General features: G+C 38.4%; 3 protein-coding genes across 3 annotated transcripts; 1 reads left to right on the top strand and 2 right to left on the bottom strand.

Moving 5' to 3' along the window:
- The first annotated feature begins 1,314 nt into the window (after positions 1–1,314).
- On the top strand, positions 1,315–2,421 carry LOC131770451 (melatonin receptor type 1A-like). Its single transcript, XM_059086161.2, has one exon. It carries the CDS (start codon positions 1,315–1,317, stop codon positions 2,419–2,421), a length of 1,107 nt encoding a protein of 368 aa, XP_058942144.2.
- A 2,008-nt stretch (positions 2,422–4,429) lies between these two features.
- LOC131770476 (mRNA-capping enzyme) lies at positions 4,430–16,440 on the bottom strand. Its single transcript, XM_059086185.2, has 18 exons — positions 16,262–16,440; positions 15,642–15,751; positions 14,614–14,717; positions 14,435–14,523; positions 13,501–13,576; positions 13,052–13,082; positions 12,433–12,651; positions 12,182–12,282; positions 11,748–11,849; positions 10,910–11,045; positions 10,357–10,428; positions 9,798–9,878; positions 9,230–9,313; positions 8,857–8,925; positions 8,455–8,555; positions 7,775–7,841; positions 7,256–7,385; positions 4,430–6,881 (listed from the first exon to the last, which is right to left on the bottom strand). The coding sequence occupies exons 1-18, from the start codon at positions 16,314–16,316 to the stop codon at positions 6,754–6,756; spliced, it is 1,755 nt and encodes a 584-aa protein (XP_058942168.2). The 5' UTR covers positions 16,317–16,440; the 3' UTR covers positions 4,430–6,753.
- Positions 16,441–17,383: 943 nt separating this feature from the next.
- On the bottom strand, positions 17,384–19,062 carry LOC131770469 (sodium/bile acid cotransporter 7-like). The gene has a single exon (XM_059086178.2). The coding sequence runs from the start codon at positions 19,030–19,032 to the stop codon at positions 17,968–17,970; it is 1,065 nt and encodes a 354-aa protein (XP_058942161.1). The 5' UTR covers positions 19,033–19,062; the 3' UTR covers positions 17,384–17,967.
- Positions 19,063–19,523: the final 461 nt, after the last annotated feature.

Genomic DNA, 19,523 nt, shown 5'->3' with positions numbered 1-19,523 from the left:
CAACATGAAATCAGCACATTTTGCGTCGTCTGCGAACCGAAACCGCGACGGAAAATTATTTAAATTTTCATTTGGAACTCAACGCTTCTTTTGTACGTTATGCTGAAGTTGAGGTGTGGCGCCGTATGAGACAGTAAACATCTGCAGCCATTTTTTAAATTCTACTTAAAGGCAGAAATTCATTTTTTTGATCGATGTCTTCTTTGGCGTTGCCGTCCTGACTGTTTAAGGTCCCTATTATGTTGGCGAAGACTGATACCCCTCCGTTCCCCCCTGAAAACCGTATAATCCCCCCTAAAACCCTCCAACCCTCCCCCTCCCACCCCCCCCGTGACGATAATTAAAGATTGGTCCCTTGAGTACATGCATGTTGGTCGCCGATTGGTCTATTAGAGATTAACACTTTATACCTTCTAGCACTACTTTATTTATTTGTTTATTTCTTTGTAGGAAGGGGGTAGGGCGGAATTACAGCTTAAAGCTACCAGATGTCAGTTTGGCATGAAACTCAATAAACGTTTTCCTTGATTAACGACGTGAGGCAGATGATTGACTGATAAGCTGGAAATAAATTAACTTGTGCAATGACTTCTAATTTTAAATATTCTTTTCAAGGTTTCCAGAAGGCAACGTTTTGTTCGTTGAACATAAAACCGCTTTGCTGTTATATTTAAACAACCTTGAGGATCGAAAAATATCATCGAGAATACCATCTGGCCTCAAGGGTAAGTGCAACATTAAAGCTAGTTTGTTGGTAAAGTAGCACTGTGCACACAACAAAATAATTGCATTTAAAGCTAGCTATCTCTCGGTTGAATTAGTTGTACAAACTAAAACAACATCTTGTCTTGTGTCGTAGTCACCAATATAATACTGAAAGCTTTTAGATAATGTTCAAAAAGTAGCACTGTGCACACAACAAAATAATTGCATTTAAAGCTAGCTATCTCTCGGTTGAATTAGTTGTACAAACTAAAACACCATCTTGTCTTGTGTCGTAGTCACCAATATAATACTGAAAGCTTTTAGATGATGTTCAAAACGGAATCTGTTGAAAAAGCAAAAGTGCTTTTAGGGTGAAACTAGTTAAGAAGCTCTCTAAAACAATTTTTTCGAAAATTAGTGAAGATGATAAAAAAACTCTCCAACATTTTATTAATAATTCATCAATGCTCTGAACAGCAACATCCGGGTGCTGCATCGAGCAAACAAACAGGAGAAAGTTGCTTTCCCAATCGAACTAAATTTACATAAAAAAGAATCAAATGAGTTTTGTCTTAAATTGTAGGTTCTCTAGGAAAACTCTCTGTCATCATGAATGCGACATTAACCGCAATTTCAGTCTTTGCTGAACAGTTAAGAAACCGACCAACGAACATTCAAGTTACAGAATCGTTTTTCTTGTTGCTGATCAACTTAGTCTCCTTCTTTGGGAATCTACTGCTCGGGATAGTGGTCATTAAAAACCCGACTCTTCGCCGAACGGTTCCTAGTATGTACATCATAACTCTGGCCCTTTCAGACTTTTTGAACTCTTGTCTGGGAATCCCATTTTCAATTGCTTCACTAATTGTTGGAAGATGGCCGTTCAATGACTTCGTCTGTCAGCTGCAAGGATTCTGGATTCTTCTCTTGTCAGCGGTGTCATTACAAACTTTGGCCGTCACTGCTGTAAACAGATATTTCCGAGTGGTCCGCTCCCGTACCTTGCATCAGAAACTCTTTAACAAGAAGACAACAAAACTGACAATCGCTGTTCTATGGATCCTGGCTCTGTTTGCTCCTCTTCCATATGTTGCTGCTGGTCATAAATTTTTCTTTCACACTGGAAAAGTTTTCTGTGCGCACGATTTTGAAAGTTTACATAGAGGGTATGGAGCTTATTTGGTGGTATTTTACGTAGCCATTCCTTTGATAATCATCGTGGTTTGCTACACCAAAGTATTTATAACGGTTCGGAAGCATAACCTAAACTTCCGTTCAAGACTTCGCTCCGTCAGACATGAAGCCGCAAATTTATCCCAAAACAGCCGCTTATCAGTGGATGAAGTAAACGTAACATATATTCTATTAGCTGTTGTTGTAGGTTTTCTCACTTGCTGGATCCCTGTTTTGGTAATAGATCTCATCGACTTTGTAAACGCAGGGTGGAAACTTAAAAGACAAGTGTACGTAAGTTATACTTGTTTCGGTTGGGCCAGCACTGCACTTAACCCCATCATATATGGCATCATGAATCGTTCCTTCCGCGCAGAGTGCCTGAGAATATTCGCGCCCTTTAAGATGTGGACACTGAAAAGAAACATCGTTGGCGAAGATAATAATGGCAAAGACGGAGTAAAAACCAATATGCCAGGTCGCACTTGCACAAAAAGAAAATTCAGCCAAGAGTTTGAAATGGACGAAAGGAAACCTGAATAGATGTCAGAAAGATTGTCATTGTAAGAATTCTCCATTCTCATGGAGATGTGCGCATGATTAATTAACGTGACACTAGAACTGATGGTCGCTTTGGAATATCTCTTCCGGTGAGCCAGCCTGCCCCCTCCCTCTTAGAGTCGTATGATTTTAAAATAAGAGAACAATTCAACGTTAGTATGTATTAGTTCGTGCCTTTCTACAGAACTTTGCCTTGCCAAAATAAATCCATGAAAATGCAATATTGAGGGAAATATGAAAATATCATGTTGCATTACATTGTGGGCATCTAAAAGAACTTTCCAGAGTGAACAGTTAACCTCTTAAAATAAAAAATTTTAGAACATCACGTTAATATAGGATTTGATTTGCCTCAGCAGAGACTGAATCGAAATGTGAAGTTTTGTGTCATGTATTTTCATCGTCCGTTTTAGCACGTTAATGTGTAGATGCTGTTATGATTAATTGTTGTAAATATAGGCTAGAAATCTCCAGACTGCTTAGTCGTGCTGACATGTGTATCATAGAACTTTTTAGAACATTTCATCAAGTCACGCAGCTATTACGTAATACTACTAAAATAGTTCTTTTGTAAGCTTCTGGAATGTTCCAGAACACTTTGTGAACGTATATAAGGACTCGGTTATGTAGTAGTAGTATGTTGTTGTTGTCGGGAGTGATGGTTAGCTAGACCTAGTGGTAGGATTCCTTTGATTTAATATGGCGAGGAAGACCGTTAACTTCTATCGCACCAGTAAAATAAAAGATCTCTCGGCAACCTCTAGGTTGACTTTCGCAATACGAATGTCATTGTAGCTTCTAGTCGAAACTGTGTGTACAGAGGCATTAAAATGTAATTGTTTAGATAAGGTAAGCTAGACTGTCAGAGAGCAGCAGTGGAAGATTGGTAATTTCAAGAAACGTTGGAGGAAACTGTGAGTTTGGGTTAAAGGTGAACTAAGATGTAGACTGTAGAGGGCTTAAGTAAGTTTATCGAGCGTAAGTTCTGTTCTGCCTCTAGGAGTCGCTCCTCATTAAGAATATCACTCATTGTTTAATAAAGTATCCGGGTTTGTAGGATTGAAGTGTTTTTCTGTCGGTTAGGTTACACCGTAACAATGCATTTGAAGTATAACGTTCGGCCAAACGAAGTCATCGGTCAGTCTGTGATTTGAGTTCACAAATTCTTAACCACAGGCCATACCATAGTTTCTCAGATGTCTTTCAGATATCTCGGTGAGGCTTTATTCTTTGATTTTCATTGGCCAGGCTAGCGTGAATGTGGGCGATGTTCACCTTCGAGCAAAAACCTTACCCGAAGCTTTCTACTGCCCCTCCTAAGCCTGCTTCTTGGGCCTTTCAACTACCCCCGACCACAGGGTGTTCACCCACTACTAGAGCTGTAGCAGGGCATGAACCTGAATGTAAATTTTGCAACACAGCGGACATGTTTTTGCAAATCCAAGTAAAAGCCTTATTTTCTAACTGGGAGTGTTTTCCGTTCACACCAGAACCAAAGGCGGGTGTGTTTCAAATTTGTCTCTCCTAAGCAATATTTGCGAAAAGCCGCACGTATGCTGGATTTCGTGTAGATCAGTGTGGATGGTTAACCTAATTGTGAATTTGAGAGCAATTTTTGCAGTAATGAACGCTACTTAAGAAGTAGTGAAAATTAGGCCTAAACTGAAAAAATTCAGGCCTAAACGGGATTTGAACCCACGACCTCTGTGATACTAGGGCAGCGCTCTACCAACTGAGCTAACATGCCGACTGGGAGTTGGTCATTATGTTGGTTCTTAATAAACTCGTTCGTAAATAACCTTATTGAAGAAGAAAAGAAGTGTTTTCACATCCCCCTCTGTAAAATAGACGGGGCGCCTTTTTTCAGCTGACAGTTTTCTTTCTTTAATTGTTTTTTCTTTTGAGCGAAGCCTAAGCTAAGACATCGCTACTTCAGTATAGTTTATAGGATTATTCCTTTCTATTTCAACGTTGAGATTTAAATCCATACTAAAACCCAAAACATACATTTTATTTGGATGGGTAGCTTTTCCGCTCCACACTACCAAAGCAAATACGATATCACAATCAAAACAAAGAGTTGTTAATTACAGTATTTTGACAAATGCTTTCTATATTTTTAAATCGCCACTTCCCTATGAGTAGCAATTAAATATCGATCTGAAATAAGTCCTTGTGGCGGTACACAACGCCAGAGATTTCTTTGGACAACGGCTAAAAAGGAAGGTTGGTATGACATGTTCATACCCTAGTTGCCACCAATACAGTTGATTGACCTATTTCAAAATGGCGGGCATGATCATTTACCAATGAACTAATGACCAACAGTGATGTACATACACGCCAGCCGAATCCAGTTATCTGTCGTTAGCATTTGTCGCTAGTGTTCTATCTAACATGTAACTGATACAATTGGCTACGCTTTCCCTATCTAATTAATAAATTGATTCTATGTTGATGCGAGTCTGCTCTGTGATACCTGTTCCACGCTTCTAGTTGGTAAAACAGAACGAAATAATAACCAGAGCGAATACTAGCAACAGAGCAAAAACGTGAGAGGTTTGGGTCGGGTCGCGTACAGAACACCTCTCATCACGCGACCCAACCCAATCCTCTCTCGTTTTTTCACTCCACCTCTGCTACCGCGCTTCGTTTGAAATGCAGTATAACTGATGTTCTTACCACATTTAGACGCCTTCTGTGCTCTTTTAATGTACAGATGCATGGCAACATGGAGTCTATTTGTTAAATATACAGCGAGAGCGTAGCCGGTCATAAATGTTAATATATAATAAAGAAAAATTCATGGTGACGTCTCCTACATGTCTGTCCTCTAGCAGACCATAAGTAAAAGTCCATAATAATGCATCAAGCATTCAGCTTGTACAATCCTTGATTGATAATGAGTACAGCATCTTTGCCCTTTGATCTTACTTGTCTTGCTGTTTACCCTTAAACTACCATGAGTGACCAAGACAGAATTTCTCCTTACAATATCAATACAGTATCAACCAGACAAGTGATGAGAATGGTGATACTAAATTCCCTGTACTAACATTTCAAGAATTGTATGGTTGACAGTAAGGAGAATTAAGAATTTGAACTGGGAGTTGAAGAGTTAAAAAATTGGTCAAATTCATCTCGTTTTACATCAACAAAGAGGATGAAAATATCATCGAATTCAAGTTTCAAACTTTATGCTAGCGGGACCACTGAAGTAATCAGTTTTTCAAACTGGAAAATACTTCGTGCGAAATACTAGTTTACATAGAATAAAACTATTTACAGTTGTTTATTACTTTCTTTCCTTTTCTTTTTCTTTTCTTCAAGTACAAACCTATCTCGTTACTCTCGAGTAGTCACTTTTGCTAACCTTCTATAACAATTTCAAATCCACAAGACTGAAAAAATCAGTACCTTCTGGTTAAACGAAGAGGTGCCCGACTTAAAATTCTGGTCATGGAGAAAAAAAATTAAACCATACAAAAAAAATCAACATTGATAAAAGAAAACCACATCTGCTACAGGTCATTACTAATTAAGGTAAAAAAAGCCAAAGTACTTTTTTCGACCATCAGATTTGGGTGGTACTTAAAATATGCATAACTCTTCCAATGTCTCTTACATAAAGAGGCTTAATCATTCAATCTTCTTTACCATAAAACCTCGTTTCCAGGGCCTATCTTCTATCCATTTCCTGGAGTAAGAGAGACAGTGGGGGGAAGGACTGGTGAACCTGGAAACGAGGTTGCTTCACATTTTAACACTCAGGGAAGTTGGGCGAAAAGAGGCACTGTTGGTGATCGCTACATCAAAAAACAATCAGTGACATTATATGAGATAAAGCTCTAAAAGGCCTCTGAACCTCAAAATCATAAGAACTAAATAACTGAAATTTAGCAAGCACTGAAAACGCAAAACATTGGAAGGATTGCACTTACGTCAGGTATTTTCTAGAGTAGCCTTCTGATAACAGAATGAAAATGAATATAAAACAAGAAGTGCTTTATGCTATAAAATCTGTACAAATGCGAAATAACAACAGTCAGTGTTTGTGTCACGTCGGTAAACCCAGTCGGCACTATTCTGTTCCTCACGACGACGCCATCGGATTACGGCGGAGCATCCGAGCATGGTTCTCGCCTTCACGATAGCAAATCAAAGAGTGATGGAGGCACCAGACATAGGAAGACTCTATACGACTGATATAAGTCTCTTTATCCAAATGTGTGCGGTTACCTTTCTCTAAGAAGAGCTTCAACTGACGCAAGGCGGCTTCTACTGCTTCTAAGGCCATTCTGGTGAGTCTGTGATCTAAACTGCGGCGTGACTCGTGGATGGAGCGTTGGGGTCTCTATGTCTAACTGAGTGGTAACGATGTTTCTCTATGACTTCCAGAAGCCATTTCTTTGTCACAGGTTGTTGAATGCTTTTGCATACGCCTGAAATTAAGCCGGGAAATAAAAAACCCTTCATTCCATTTTTATTTCACTTGTGAACTCCTAAGATCTAATAAGTAATTCTCTTTACTCACAGTTACACATTTTCTCGTAAGTCAGTTTAGAGAATTTAACACTCCAAGAGAAACGCTGTTCTATTCTTATCAATTGATTGCTGATAAGTTACATTTTGATCACCACTGAGACTTTAAGGTTTAGGAAAAAAAAATAACTTCATAAATGAAAGCATTCAAAAGGTAAGAAAGAGTTGGAATTACTATTGAAGCGAGCGCTCTGTTTTATTTTTCTCTCCAAAACATGCAGCTTAGAACTGAAATAAAATCACAAAACAACCAAAACACATCACGCCTCCTTACTCATAGCTGTCTTGTAACCATTTGGGAAACTTTTATCTTCCCTGACTCTGAGAAATTTCCACTGTTTGTTCTTGGCATCCCAAGTGCATTCCACCACTTTCTTGTCGAGGCTTCTGAGTTCTTTCGTAACCTGAGGGGAAAAAATTAAGAAAGGCAATGCATACGGAACAGAGGAGCTATTTGATTGTGACGGTTCGCTCCCATTCAAAATTCTAAAAGAGGGCAATATTCAATTGACTGTCAAAAGTAATCCGTGATTTCATTGGTTTGCTTTACTTTGCTAAGTGATTGGTCCAGAAAGACTCGCGTCAATCTCTCAACCAATCAGATACAAAACTAAAACCAATCACGACTTGGTCGCCCGCGTTTTCCCGCGCTTTAGGCAGTTTGCTTGTTTCTGTTTTGAGTTCTCGTCGGCTCTTCAGGGTTATGTATTTTCCTTTCATTTGATTGGCCTTCGTAATTAATTTGGTTTTGGTCTTACAACAGTCAATCGAAAAGGGCTCTATCTGCACAAACCTTGATTTGGGCAAATGGTCGATCAAAACCACCGACCATGAGAGCACCAACTGATTCAGGAATGCACCTTAAGGAGAAGAGGAAAGATTAGGATCAATATCAGTATCTGGGCAACTGCCCACCTACCCCTCCCCTAACTCACTAACGGTCAATTGATAGCAAGTAAATTGATAGCAAGTAAAGGTTAATGATGGGTTAGGGGAGGGGTAGGTGGGCAGTTGCCCAGATACTGATACTGATCTAAAGATTATTCATTTAACACAATTACTCATCGCTTTACCCTTCGACCCCTGAGAGTGATTAGTATCTACTTTCTCCTTACAATACCACCCCTGAATCACACGTTAAGGTCATGAGAATAAAGAAAATGGTCACCGACTAAAGCAGCCTTTGATTGTAAAACAAATTCTCCTTGTCAGCACCTTAAGTAACGTATAGAGAAGAGTATGGAGAATATTTACACTGATTTCAAGGTGTAAAGGGTTAAAAGAAATTTGTCAAAAATTCGTTTTCCACTTTTTATCGAGCGGAATGGGGATGGAGTTGACGTTTGTGAATTAACATGCAAGAAAGTTTCAAATCAAGTGTTTCTTTGCCTTTAGGCCGCCATTTAACAGAACGGCCTGGTTAGAGCAGTATTGGTTTTGTATCAGTGCAGGTCAAACTTTTAACAAACATACCCTTCTTGTCGAACAGTTCTTATATTGAGAACGAAGTCCACGGAGTTTAGTGTGTGTGGTTTCCATTTCAATAACTCAGAGCTCTGTCCGGCCTCATACGGCTGAAACAGAAAGCAATGGCAAAATTTTCGAAGAAATTCATTTCAATAGTGTAAGCAATCCGGAAATACCTTAGTTTTTCTATTCTACACTTTAAAATTGGTCTAAATAGCTAACGCCCGCTCTCAACCAATCGGATAGTGATCTAAATCCAATCGCAACTTTATCCATTACGTTTTCCCGCGTCTACGGCCGCAACCTTCAGTCTAATTCGTACCCAGACCTCTTGATTCGGACGAGTTAACCAAAGAGCCGTCGCGGCTTCCTTCCATCAAATATTTTTCACTATTTAAGTTAACTCACCTCCTCGGCGGGGTTGAAGATCAGTCCATCATTCTCGTGGCAAAGTTTAGGACTCCAGTTTTCTAACACCTACGAACAAAAAGGTAAGACAAGCATAAGAATACGAAGGTGCAACTCTAAATCTCTCCTTCCATTCGATGCTAATTGCTTGACGTTAAGAGTAATCTGTTATACTCTCTCAAGAGTTTTGCGAGGAAGAGAGGCAGGATCCTCTCAGATTCACCCTCAGTTGTGACGAAGAATGACTACAGAAGGACACAATACTGAGGAAGTAGAGTGTGAAGTACCCACTTAGAAGAAGGAATTTTTTTCAACAAAAATAAAAATTAAATTTGTTCATTTCTATGTTGACTGTAGACTCGAAAAGACCTACCCACTCTGCTTTCTCTACTGGAAAGAACTTTTTCGCTCTGATGCTAAACGGCTCCTTTGACTTGTCCAAGAGTCCTTGTTGAGCCTGCAATAAAGAGTAATGAAACGTTACAAAACGCATTGCATGTTTGCCTGTTGGCAAAATCAGTTCGATGATCTGACGGGAAATAACGAGGCAACAATAAAATTGGACAAAGGAAAAGAGAAATTGGAGGTAATGCTTTTCTGTTCTCGGGTAAGGAAATGTTAAAGATACAGACTGATAGACGGACAGAGAAAAAGAGAGACAGATAGACAGATGAGTAGAAAGACAGACAGACAGATAGACCGAAAGTCAGATAAACTTGGCCTCGTCGAAGCGTCGATTCGCTCAGACGAAGGGCGAAACGCTCTAAACGTCAGATTTAGAATCTCTTTACGGTGGCCAATTCACATTATCAACCCAATTGATAAAGCCAAATTATTTTGCAACACCCCCCACCGACGCAGCACCGCAGTTTTTTTTTTTTTTTTTTTGAAAGTTTCCCTCTTTATTAGACAGACTGACTGATAAATACGTAAGTACTTACAGCTTGGTTTCGAGCCATTTCTATTTCTTTTTCAATACAAATCATTCTGATGTCGTGGCTTTGTTTTCCGACTTCTTGCCCCTACAAACACAAGAGTCATAAACTGATTTACAAACAATCCACAGTAAGGGGCATTTTTCGTAAGAATAGAGAAAGAATGTGTTAGAAAACAGAAAGAAGGACGTGAGGAAAGAGTTAGTTCTTCGACGGGTACGATTTCATGCTTCCCAGATAACGGTTAACTGCGGCTACCAAATGAGTCGTATAGCCATATTTTAGGAGCAAGTAATAAACAACCCTGTTAGTTGTACTTACATGACAATTGGGCCCCCACAGGTAAACTTCAACAAAAGCAAATACAGAGTGCATAGTCTTACTTCGATGAGTCCAGAACTGTGTCTAACAACTAAGCTACACAGCCTCGATTTGGGAAGGAGGTACATACAACCCAATGACTGCGACCTCTGTGTGAGGTTTGAGTACTTCATAGGCATTCGAATGGGCCAATCATAAAAGAACCGTTTTCACTGATTAACCAACTACATAACGATGAACTTACTTGGAATCTGACGATATCGTAGGCCAGATATCGAGGGTGAACCTTTTCATTTTCCTTGTCAAGAACCATCTCCTATAAAAGAGAACATAAAAACTCAAAATTTTCGTTTCAGAGACTGCTTTGCAATCGTAAGAAAAATCTCAGACGATGTGGGTACCACTATTGGCCCACCGCACCGGACTTCGCCTATATATCGGAAAATTTCCACTCGCTAGTGAAATAAATTCTTGCGATTTGGTAGAACTGTCTAGGACCGAGCGAGTAGAATCGGTAACGAATTTAGAGTAATACCACTTTGCATCGCTGACGTCAAGATTTGAAAATGCTTGGAAATTTTGCCACTTTTTTTTCAATCCGAGTCAATCTTTTCCATCCTTGACCTTCCTGGTCACATCTTGGTCTATTCTTCCCATATAATTTTTTTTCTTTCTAACCCAACTGATATTTTTCCGTTCCTCTCCTAACTTTGTGTGTCACAGGAAAACGACTAAAAACAACTACGAAACGTTCGCAGTGAAGCTTAAGTTAAGTATGTAATGCTGCGTTCTCTTACCCCATCAATCAGAGTGTCAAAAATATGCTCTCTAAGGTTTTTACGCTGAGGGAAATGGAACTGTGGTGCAGCAAACACATTATTGTCTCTGTCTATTAAGTATATTTCTCTTTCTTTTAAAATCAGCATCATGTATCTGAAAAGAAAAGAATAAATGGAGCGACTGATTAGTAGACTGACTGGGCCTGTGGAAAGCCTGCAGTGCACTTGAAGCGTTTTATTAGGGCGAGTTAACGAATGTTATCTGACCGGCCATGTTTGATTCATAGTTAGAGTCGACAGTTGGGGGAGGGGGGGGGGGGGCACGGAAAGGCGCGATTTCTACTACCCCATCCACTCCCCCCTCCTTCCTTTAGACCGTCGCTCACTTTTTCGGCACAAATGTCTTTATCTTAGCAACCCTCTGCTGCTCCAAAAATCAAAGATGGCAGGAATAATTTTCACCGAGAAAATACTGAGCTTTCGGCGTTTACTGAAAGTCTCGAGTGCTCTGCAGGCTAGCGGATGATGAACAGACAGTTGAGCATAGTGAATGGCCAGAGGTAAAGTCAAGATAGAGGCTTTTATGGCCCAGAACACTAGACGTTAACATATTTTCCACAGAACAGACTAATTTTTTGGCGTCTTTTAGGTCATCGGCGTTGAACGCGAGAAGAGCGCTCGGAACGAGACACACGGCGCGCGGGTCTCACTTATCACGCTTGATTCAAATCGCCTGAAACACGCAAAAATTAACATAGAAAAAAAAATCAAGTCCTGCAAGAAGTATAAGAAATCCGAACTGGTGAACTTGCAGTTCCTTTAGGACGAATCTAAACAGGCTTTCAATAATAATCACCTCACGCCATCTGCTTTCCAACTGACTCTGTAAGGTTTTTCGTGAAGTAATTTAATATTCTGGACATCCATGGACACTGGTTGACTTCCTGGGAATCCCCCACTAAAATAAAGGGAACAAACAAAAAAAAATGCAAGAACTGTTTAAGCATCGAGCATTCATTTGTCCCTTGCTCAACAAACAAAACGCAGCAAACCCGAGCTAATAAGAGAGTTAATTTTTTTTATACGACCACAAGAACAGTTTCACCCTTTTCAAATTAACATCAGCGTGCATAATTTCTATAATATGTATTTCCTACAGTACTGACAAGGAGAATTTGTTTAACAGTTATAAACTCTTTCCTTCAACCTCACAGCTATCATTCCTTTTATCATCAAGTTTAGCAAAATTCTTCTCTGCATATTTTTCCCTCAGCTTTTAATATTTCTCACCTTTCCCAAGCGCACATTTTTTCACATATTTCTTGGATATCTTCTCTTCTGGGTGAATTCACAACCTCAATCCCCTCAACCTCATCCATAAATTTTGCTTCCTGTAAACACAAATCATGGATTTAATTTGTTACACTACATTATTCTGTAGTAATTCCCCATAATATTTTAGCAACAACAACAATAACGACTGTGATGATGATGATGATGATGATGATGACAAAGAGACAAGACTTCAAAGAAAAATTGACCTTCAATCTTGGATCCCTTCGCATCTTTTTCCTTCTCCCATCAGAGTGACTTCCATCTTCCACAGTCCTCCCATTTTCCTCCTCATTGTCACTAAGTCCTTCCTCCTCGTCATAACACCAATCAGGAAGCTCAGGTGCAGCGATGGATTCATTTGAGTCACCGTACCGCTTAACCAAGTCTTGCAAATAGTGTGGTTTGTAAATTCCTGGCGGGCGACACTGCACAAATTAATGAAAGGAAAACAAACAAAAAAAAACAAGATTATTGATGCCAATTTCAATATTTTTTTTACCATGTATCATCTGCTACAGTCCTTCAGCAAAACCTTTTAAGGAAATCTATATTAAACCCATACAAAAAAAACTTAGTATCAATTTTAACTCTAAAAGCTTATTTTCCCCCTTCCCTTAATGTAATGTTGCTTGAGATCTTATGCAATTAAACGTAAAACACCTAACCAACAGAAAGAATGCAGCACTGATTGACAGGAGAGGGGTGGGTAGGGGAATGTCTTGTCTTGAAATGGGCAAGCACAAATTGACATGATGGTTGAAAAACTATCTCAATAGCTTTGTCAAAGATTTGAACTTTTAATTACTAGTAAATTCAACCACAAACCTGCGCAAAACAGTGAATAGCTGCCTCAATACTGTGAAAACACAGAAAAAAAATATGTAGTTAGCCCAAAGTATTAAACCTTTAACTCCCAGAAGTGATTAAAATGTAACTTCTCCCTACACTGTCTATGCATCATCAAGCAAAAAAGTAATAAGAATACTCAAACTTATCAAATAGAGGTTGTTATCTTGATCTGATGCCAAATTCTCCTAACTAATTCAAAAGAATATGTGTAACAGCAAGAGGGGAGAAAAACAATCAGATCTTGGGAGTTTAAGGGTTGAAATCGCATTGACTACATGTACCCATAGATTTAGGTAATTGATCTGGTGTAAACTCTCAGTCCCACGACTGACCACGGAATAAATCAATGACATGAATAACGAAATGTTTAAAGAAGCTTTATCAAACCAATCTGGTGTCAGAAAATATTTTTATGGCTCAATTACCTCCAGTCATCTTTTTCTACAAGATATGCAATAATTAAGAAGCCAGTTCTGTTGAAGCCATGAGTACAATGAACACCTAAAGAAGGAAAAATAGATGCAGAAAATGTGAAATTTTAATGAGATAATTTGGTAAATTATAAACTGAATTGATAACATAAATTGGCCACCTTAAAAAGTTTCATAGCTGACATTTAAAGCACTAGTCCTTTGTCAGAGGGAATGACAAGGAACTTACTCTGACAAAGGGTAAATGCTGGAAATGTCAGCTTTGAAACTCTTTCCGTGGCCAATTTATATTATCAACTCAGTTCACAATTTTACCAAATTATCACACACATTATAGTATAATCTAAGCAACAGAAAAACACCATAATCCTACAAATTCAACAATTTTATTAAACAGTGAATAACATTCTTAGCAAGGAGTAACTCCTAAAAGAAGTAAAATACTTATCATTAATAAACTTAATTAAGCCCACCACAGTCTATATCCTAACTAACCACTGACACAATCTCATTGCTGTCTCTAAAGTTCCTTGAAATAAGTGATCTTCTGCAGAAACTCTCTCTTTATAGAGCTTTCAAAACAGTCATCACTCCAACAACAATGACTCCCACTACAATAAAAGCTAGTCTTTAAATATATTCACAATGAGTTCTGAAACATTCCAGAAGCTTACATAAGAGCTATTTTAGAAGTATTATGTATTACGTGCATGACTTGATGACATGTTCTGGAAAGTTCTATGATATGCATGTCAGCACAACTATGCAGTCTGGAGATTTCTAGAAGCTCATATTTACAGAAACAATCACTCATAACAATAATGGTAAAGGAAAAGGTTAAATCTAGCTATTGCCTGCTCTGGGAGTTGGAAAACCATGAATGAGATAATCATTAACTGAGCACTAAAGAACAAAATGATCCACAAACCTATTAATTCCCCAGGGTTTTGATCAAAGTAACGATCACACATTCTAATAAATAAAGCAACTTGCTCTTTTGAGGGCGTCTCCCCATGCCTACAAAGTAATCAACACACATTACATGCAAGTAGATAACATTCTAAAAATCAAGTGAATCAATTTCAACAAACAAAAGATGAAACAAACCCTTTCAACTGCATCTTGATATGTTTGATTCCTGTCCGTTCCACAACTGTTTTGTCATAAAAACGATTTGTGTTTGTCAAGTCAATGATCAATCCTAACCTCATCTGGAGAAAAAAAAAAGAATAATCTTATGGTATTGTTTGGGTTTATGAACATTACAGAGTTTATGCATGATATTTACAGCAATGGCAAACGGCAAAATGAACTCTTTATTTCCACCTTTTCTCTAGTCCTCAAATAAACTCTAAAGAGAGCTAGAAAAAAAATTCTCACATATCATCAGTTTGATGTATTAAAGGCTAGGAGAAGACAACAGGAAGTTCAATTTTGGCTATCTGCAGTTTGATGTAAATTCATTCCCAACTTTTATATCTGATAAATATTTATCAAATTATCAAGATGTTGAAATACTTAACCCTATAACTCCCAAGATCTGATTGTTAATTCTCCTTTGTAGCTGCTACACATTTCCTTTTAAATTAGTTATGAGAACGTGGTGCTAGATCAAGATAGTAGCTTCTACCTGATAAGTTTGAATATTCTTATTACCCGTTTGCTGAAGAATGAATGAATATTGTAGAGAGACGTTTTGTGTTAATCACTTCTGGGAGTTAAAGGGTTAAAAACAGATCTTCAACCACCTTATTTAGATCATTTGATATCATAACTTCTGATTTACTTAGCCTCATAAATACTAGAGTTGAGGGATGCAAGGGGAGGGGGACAGCAGTGTGGGGAAAATAGGAGTGGGATGGGTATGGGAGATGGAAGAGAAAGTAGCATTCATATAGACATAAAATGGGACAGAGGTGCAGTAACAGAAATGTTTAGTAACTGTCAATTACCAGCAAAATGTGGTAAATATGTACAACATAAAAATGAAGGGGTGGCAAGAGCTCTTTGTGCCCTGATACTCTTACCCCCCTTCCCCCCCCCCCTTCCTCTACCATCACCCTGTTCCCTGACCTTCCCAACCAACATAGTAAATATCTATCTTGTTGATAACAAGAAAATTCACGTGCACAAACCTGTAGGGACTGAAGATAGGCAAACAACATAGGCAGCTGAAATCTGTTTGCCTCTGGAATTTCGTCATCATAGCGCGGCCCCAGTGGTGTTTTAAAGGCAAGAAACTTTTCTGCAAACAAAAGTTCGTCCAAGTGACAATTTTTAAAAGTTTTATCGTAACAAGTTTTTATAAAAATCATCGATGTTGTGTGCATGCATAAGTAAATGGGTATAAATTCTCAGTTTCGACCGGAAACGAAACAATCAATCGACGTGTAAATTTGCGAACTCAAAAGAAGAAACTCTTCTTAGATTCCTGTATGTCACCAGGTGCATTTAATAAAATCATTATTTCAGGGAAGGTCTTGAATTGTCAGCTTAAATTATGCAAAGGAAAACAGAATCGCAACAATTGTATTATCATTGTTAGTAAAAGTGAGGAAGTTCACATTCATGTAATCTACTTTGTAAAATGATTCCTTTCTTGACCTGTCACCTTCTTAGTTACTACTTAAGTTCGTAACGCTAACCCATGACATCCTCCAATCGAAGATCCTAGTTCCAATTTTTAGTAGAAACCTTAAATCTGTACAGATAACAAGGTTGCCGAACCAGAGCGAGTTCGATTAGTCCAACAAACCTGCGATAATCTGACTTTTTCGGGGACAATTCAGCCATCTCTGTGGAACAGACATTATTGTGAATGGCCCTTACAAGACAAACCCCTTTACATAGAGATTTTAATAGATCATGATTCAACTATCTCTGTCTTCCGGAACACATTCCTTATTTCAATCTGTACGCACAACGGCAACCATGTTTGTTTTAGCCTCGTTATGATGCAAAATATCCTTCCCATTCTCCTCGCAAAATCCAGATCGCAAACGCCAAGTTGTTCTGAGGAGTTGCGTTCGATAAAGGAAAAAAAAATACAACCCAAAAAAATTCAAAACAAGCTGATTGAAAATCTTACTTTATTTTCCTCAAAGGAAACAGAAAAGGACAATTTTAAGCTTCAAATCTGCCATCCAAGCATAGCCCAATTAAGATCAGATTTAAATTATCGATGTTAACCAGTAGTTAGCTCTCATGAGTGACCAAGAAGGATTTTTTCCATAAAATGTCATACAACATCAAGCAGACAACTGATGAAAATAAATAAAGATATTTGTTAGGGGATTATTGGTTGATCTAATACCAAGCTCTCTAAACTAACACCATTATGATAAGAATTGTATAGCAGACAGTACAGAGAATCACTAATGAGAACTTTTGAATAAAAAGGGTTAATTTGTAGAGTTATGCTTTCATCTTTCATCAGTAAATAACGAGAAATAAAAAGTACCTGTGCTCTCATTTGCTCCTTCTTAGTGTTCATTAGATGTTGTTTCATCTAAGCAAAAGCCAAAAGTCAGGAGGGGAGAGAAAAAACAAATCCTTACAAACCAAATATAGATAGTACTCATAATTCTTAATACACTTTTGCTTCCCAAAAGGACCAAACCTCCTTTTCTGAGTAGAGCTTCCTATTACACCATCCACAGCCGCTTATGGAAAAAGTTTTTAAAACCCCTGCCGAGAACCTCTCACTTAATTCACAATTGTCTTTATCTGACCACCCAAATATGTCAGAAGCCCGGGTAAATTTTTCCTAGCTTAAAATATGAGTTATAAATGGAGTTTTCCTTATATTCCAAGCATCTATAAGTCAGTTTTCAGTTTTTGTTGGCTGTGCATCAAAAAGCAAACAACAAACTTAAAGTGAGCTTTTGCTGATTCCCTTTAATTTACTTCCTTATTTAACTTCTGCAACTCTCTCATTATCAAAGAAACATTTGATACAGGCTTGAAAGTTGCAGTCTGAGTAAAATATTAATATCCCATATTAATAATATTAATATTTACCAAACTTTCCCACCTGTCAGACAGTATAGAAAAAGTCAATATCATTTTTAAATTTCTTTTTTTGACCCATCTGTATCTATAATTCCCTTGCTTCCCATCATTTACATATACATCAGTTTTTTTTAAATAGTGTACTATTTCCTAGTTACAAATTGATGCAAATTACTTCATGCATTGCAACCCTTTCAATACAACATTTAAAATAATGCATTGAAAATGTAAAAATGGCATGCATCAGTTGTATAATTATTTAAGGAAAAATTCCTCCAGAAATCAAGAGTACACAAGAAGTTTGAGTTGCTCTTCATTATGTCTTAAACAACCCATATCCATCTTTCATTCTCTCAAAATTTCTTGCATGCTTCATTAGGGTTGTGGTACACAAAGCTTTTACATCTTGTAAAAGGGAAAAGGCAAACTACGGTCTTGGTAACACAAGCACTAAACAGTTCCAGTTCCAGCACCTCTCCCCTTCTGCTGACAACTGATCATCCATCCTTTCACTACCGGAACCAAGAGACCTCCAAGTAAAATCTGTACTGGATGGTAAATGAGGAGTGGGATAGAAATCAAGGAAAGATATTTATATCCTGAAAAAACAATCTTGAGCATAGGAATTCCTAGTGTGAGAGACTTGTGAGTTGAACAGAACATGATTGCTACTGTGTCTGCTGGGGTGAATGGAGAATCTCTCATGGTTGCTAAGGAAAACGTCAACATCAACAGACAGCATTGCAGACAAATTATCAGTACTGCCACCGCTAATATGCTTGAAGAGTCGATCTCGCCACTCTTATGTGAAAATGTGTCACAGAATGTTGTATAGATTATGAGAAGAAGGACACAACTACTGATCGTTCCAAAAGGTGGCTTGGTTTGTTCCATCCAGTCTTTGATGTATCTTCTAAGAAACTGACCAATAAGTAAAGGGAACACAACCGTCATGGACAACTGACCCACAATGGATGCAAAAGGAACCGCAGATGAAGAACCGAGGAACACGAGCAGTAAAAACGGAGTGACGAATATTCCCAGAAAACTACCAAATGCTGAGTTGAAGATCGCAGCCGCTTCGTTTCCACCGACAGCCTTTGTTAGAATCACGGCCGAGGATACAGGCGGAGGCATACAACCCACCACAAGAAGACCTTTCAGAAGCCATTCATTCAAGCTGCTTAACTCTAAAAGCTTCACTAACAGCGAAAAAAAGCCAGGTACAAAAGCCAACGTAAAGCCCTGAACGAAAAGGTGTAATCTAACGTTGCTAAGAGCGCTTTTCAACTCTTCTGACTTCAAGGACAGTCCACTGTTCAAGAAGATGGCTGAAACAGCTATATATTTGACGGTGATTTCTGGTCTAAGAATTCCACCTTTTGCTCCAATAAAAGGGGCAAACTTAGCTAGACAGATAACAACAACGATTCCGATCAAGAACCAATTCTTTTGGAGCTTTGCGAACATTTTTTTTACAGCATTTGAATGTAGACTTCCTTCACTCTCCGCCATGTATTGCCACGTGAACGGGAAGTTTCTACGTGGTGTAATAACACGTTTAAAGTCCCAAGAGCTTCGTGAGAGGCCAACTCCTCTCAGGAAGTCATATCAAATCAAAATGAAGAATTATTTATTCATGGAACACATCTTCCGGATCAAGAAGACCAAGAAGACTACCAAATAAAAAAGGCATCTATTTGAATTTAAATACGTCGAGGAAAAGACATTTTAGAGCATTCTGGAACAGAAAAGGGCCTGATACAGTTTCTTGGTGTTTTTTTTTTTCATATATTTTATTTAATATTGAAGACAATTTAAAAGGTACATCTCAATGGAACAGTGGTTTCCTCTTTCACCTCATTAAGAATGTTAAGGCGAAGGATAAAATATTCTAAGTTGAAATAACTACCTCTACCCCACCCCTTCCCCCCCTCCCCCCCCCCCCCACTACTGAATAAAAGAGAAAGAAAAATCTGGAAGAACTGATCCAGAATTGAACAGCG

Source organism: Pocillopora verrucosa, chromosome 5, assembly GCF_036669915.1.
Source record: "Pocillopora verrucosa isolate sample1 chromosome 5, ASM3666991v2, whole genome shotgun sequence".
In the NCBI taxonomy this organism is placed as follows: Eukaryota; Metazoa; Cnidaria; class Anthozoa; order Scleractinia; family Pocilloporidae; genus Pocillopora; species Pocillopora verrucosa.
This window is presented reverse-complemented; position numbering and strand designations above follow the sequence as displayed.

What these genes read in the sequence shown, in the direction of transcription:
- LOC131770451 (XM_059086161.2), top strand. Translation starts at nt 1,315, where the DNA reads ATGAATGCGACATTAACCGCAATTTCAGTCTTTGCTGAACAGTTAAGA.
- LOC131770476 (XM_059086185.2), bottom strand. Translation starts at nt 16,316, where the DNA reads ATGTCTGTTCCACAGAGATGGCTGAATTGTCCCCGAAAAAGTCAGATT. An exon ending in TTGACACTCTGATTGATGGG is followed by an intron (nt 10,429 to 10,909) that starts GTAAGAGAACGC and finishes TCTCTTTTATAG; the next exon opens with GAGATGGTTCTTGACAAGGA. An exon ending in AAATGGCTCGAAACCAAGCT is followed by an intron (nt 9,314 to 9,797) that starts GTAAGTACTTAC and finishes TCTTTATTGCAG; the next exon opens with GCTCAACAAGGACTCTTGGA.
- LOC131770469 (XM_059086178.2), bottom strand. Translation starts at nt 19,032, where the DNA reads ATGGCGGAGAGTGAAGGAAGTCTACATTCAAATGCTGTAAAAAAAATG.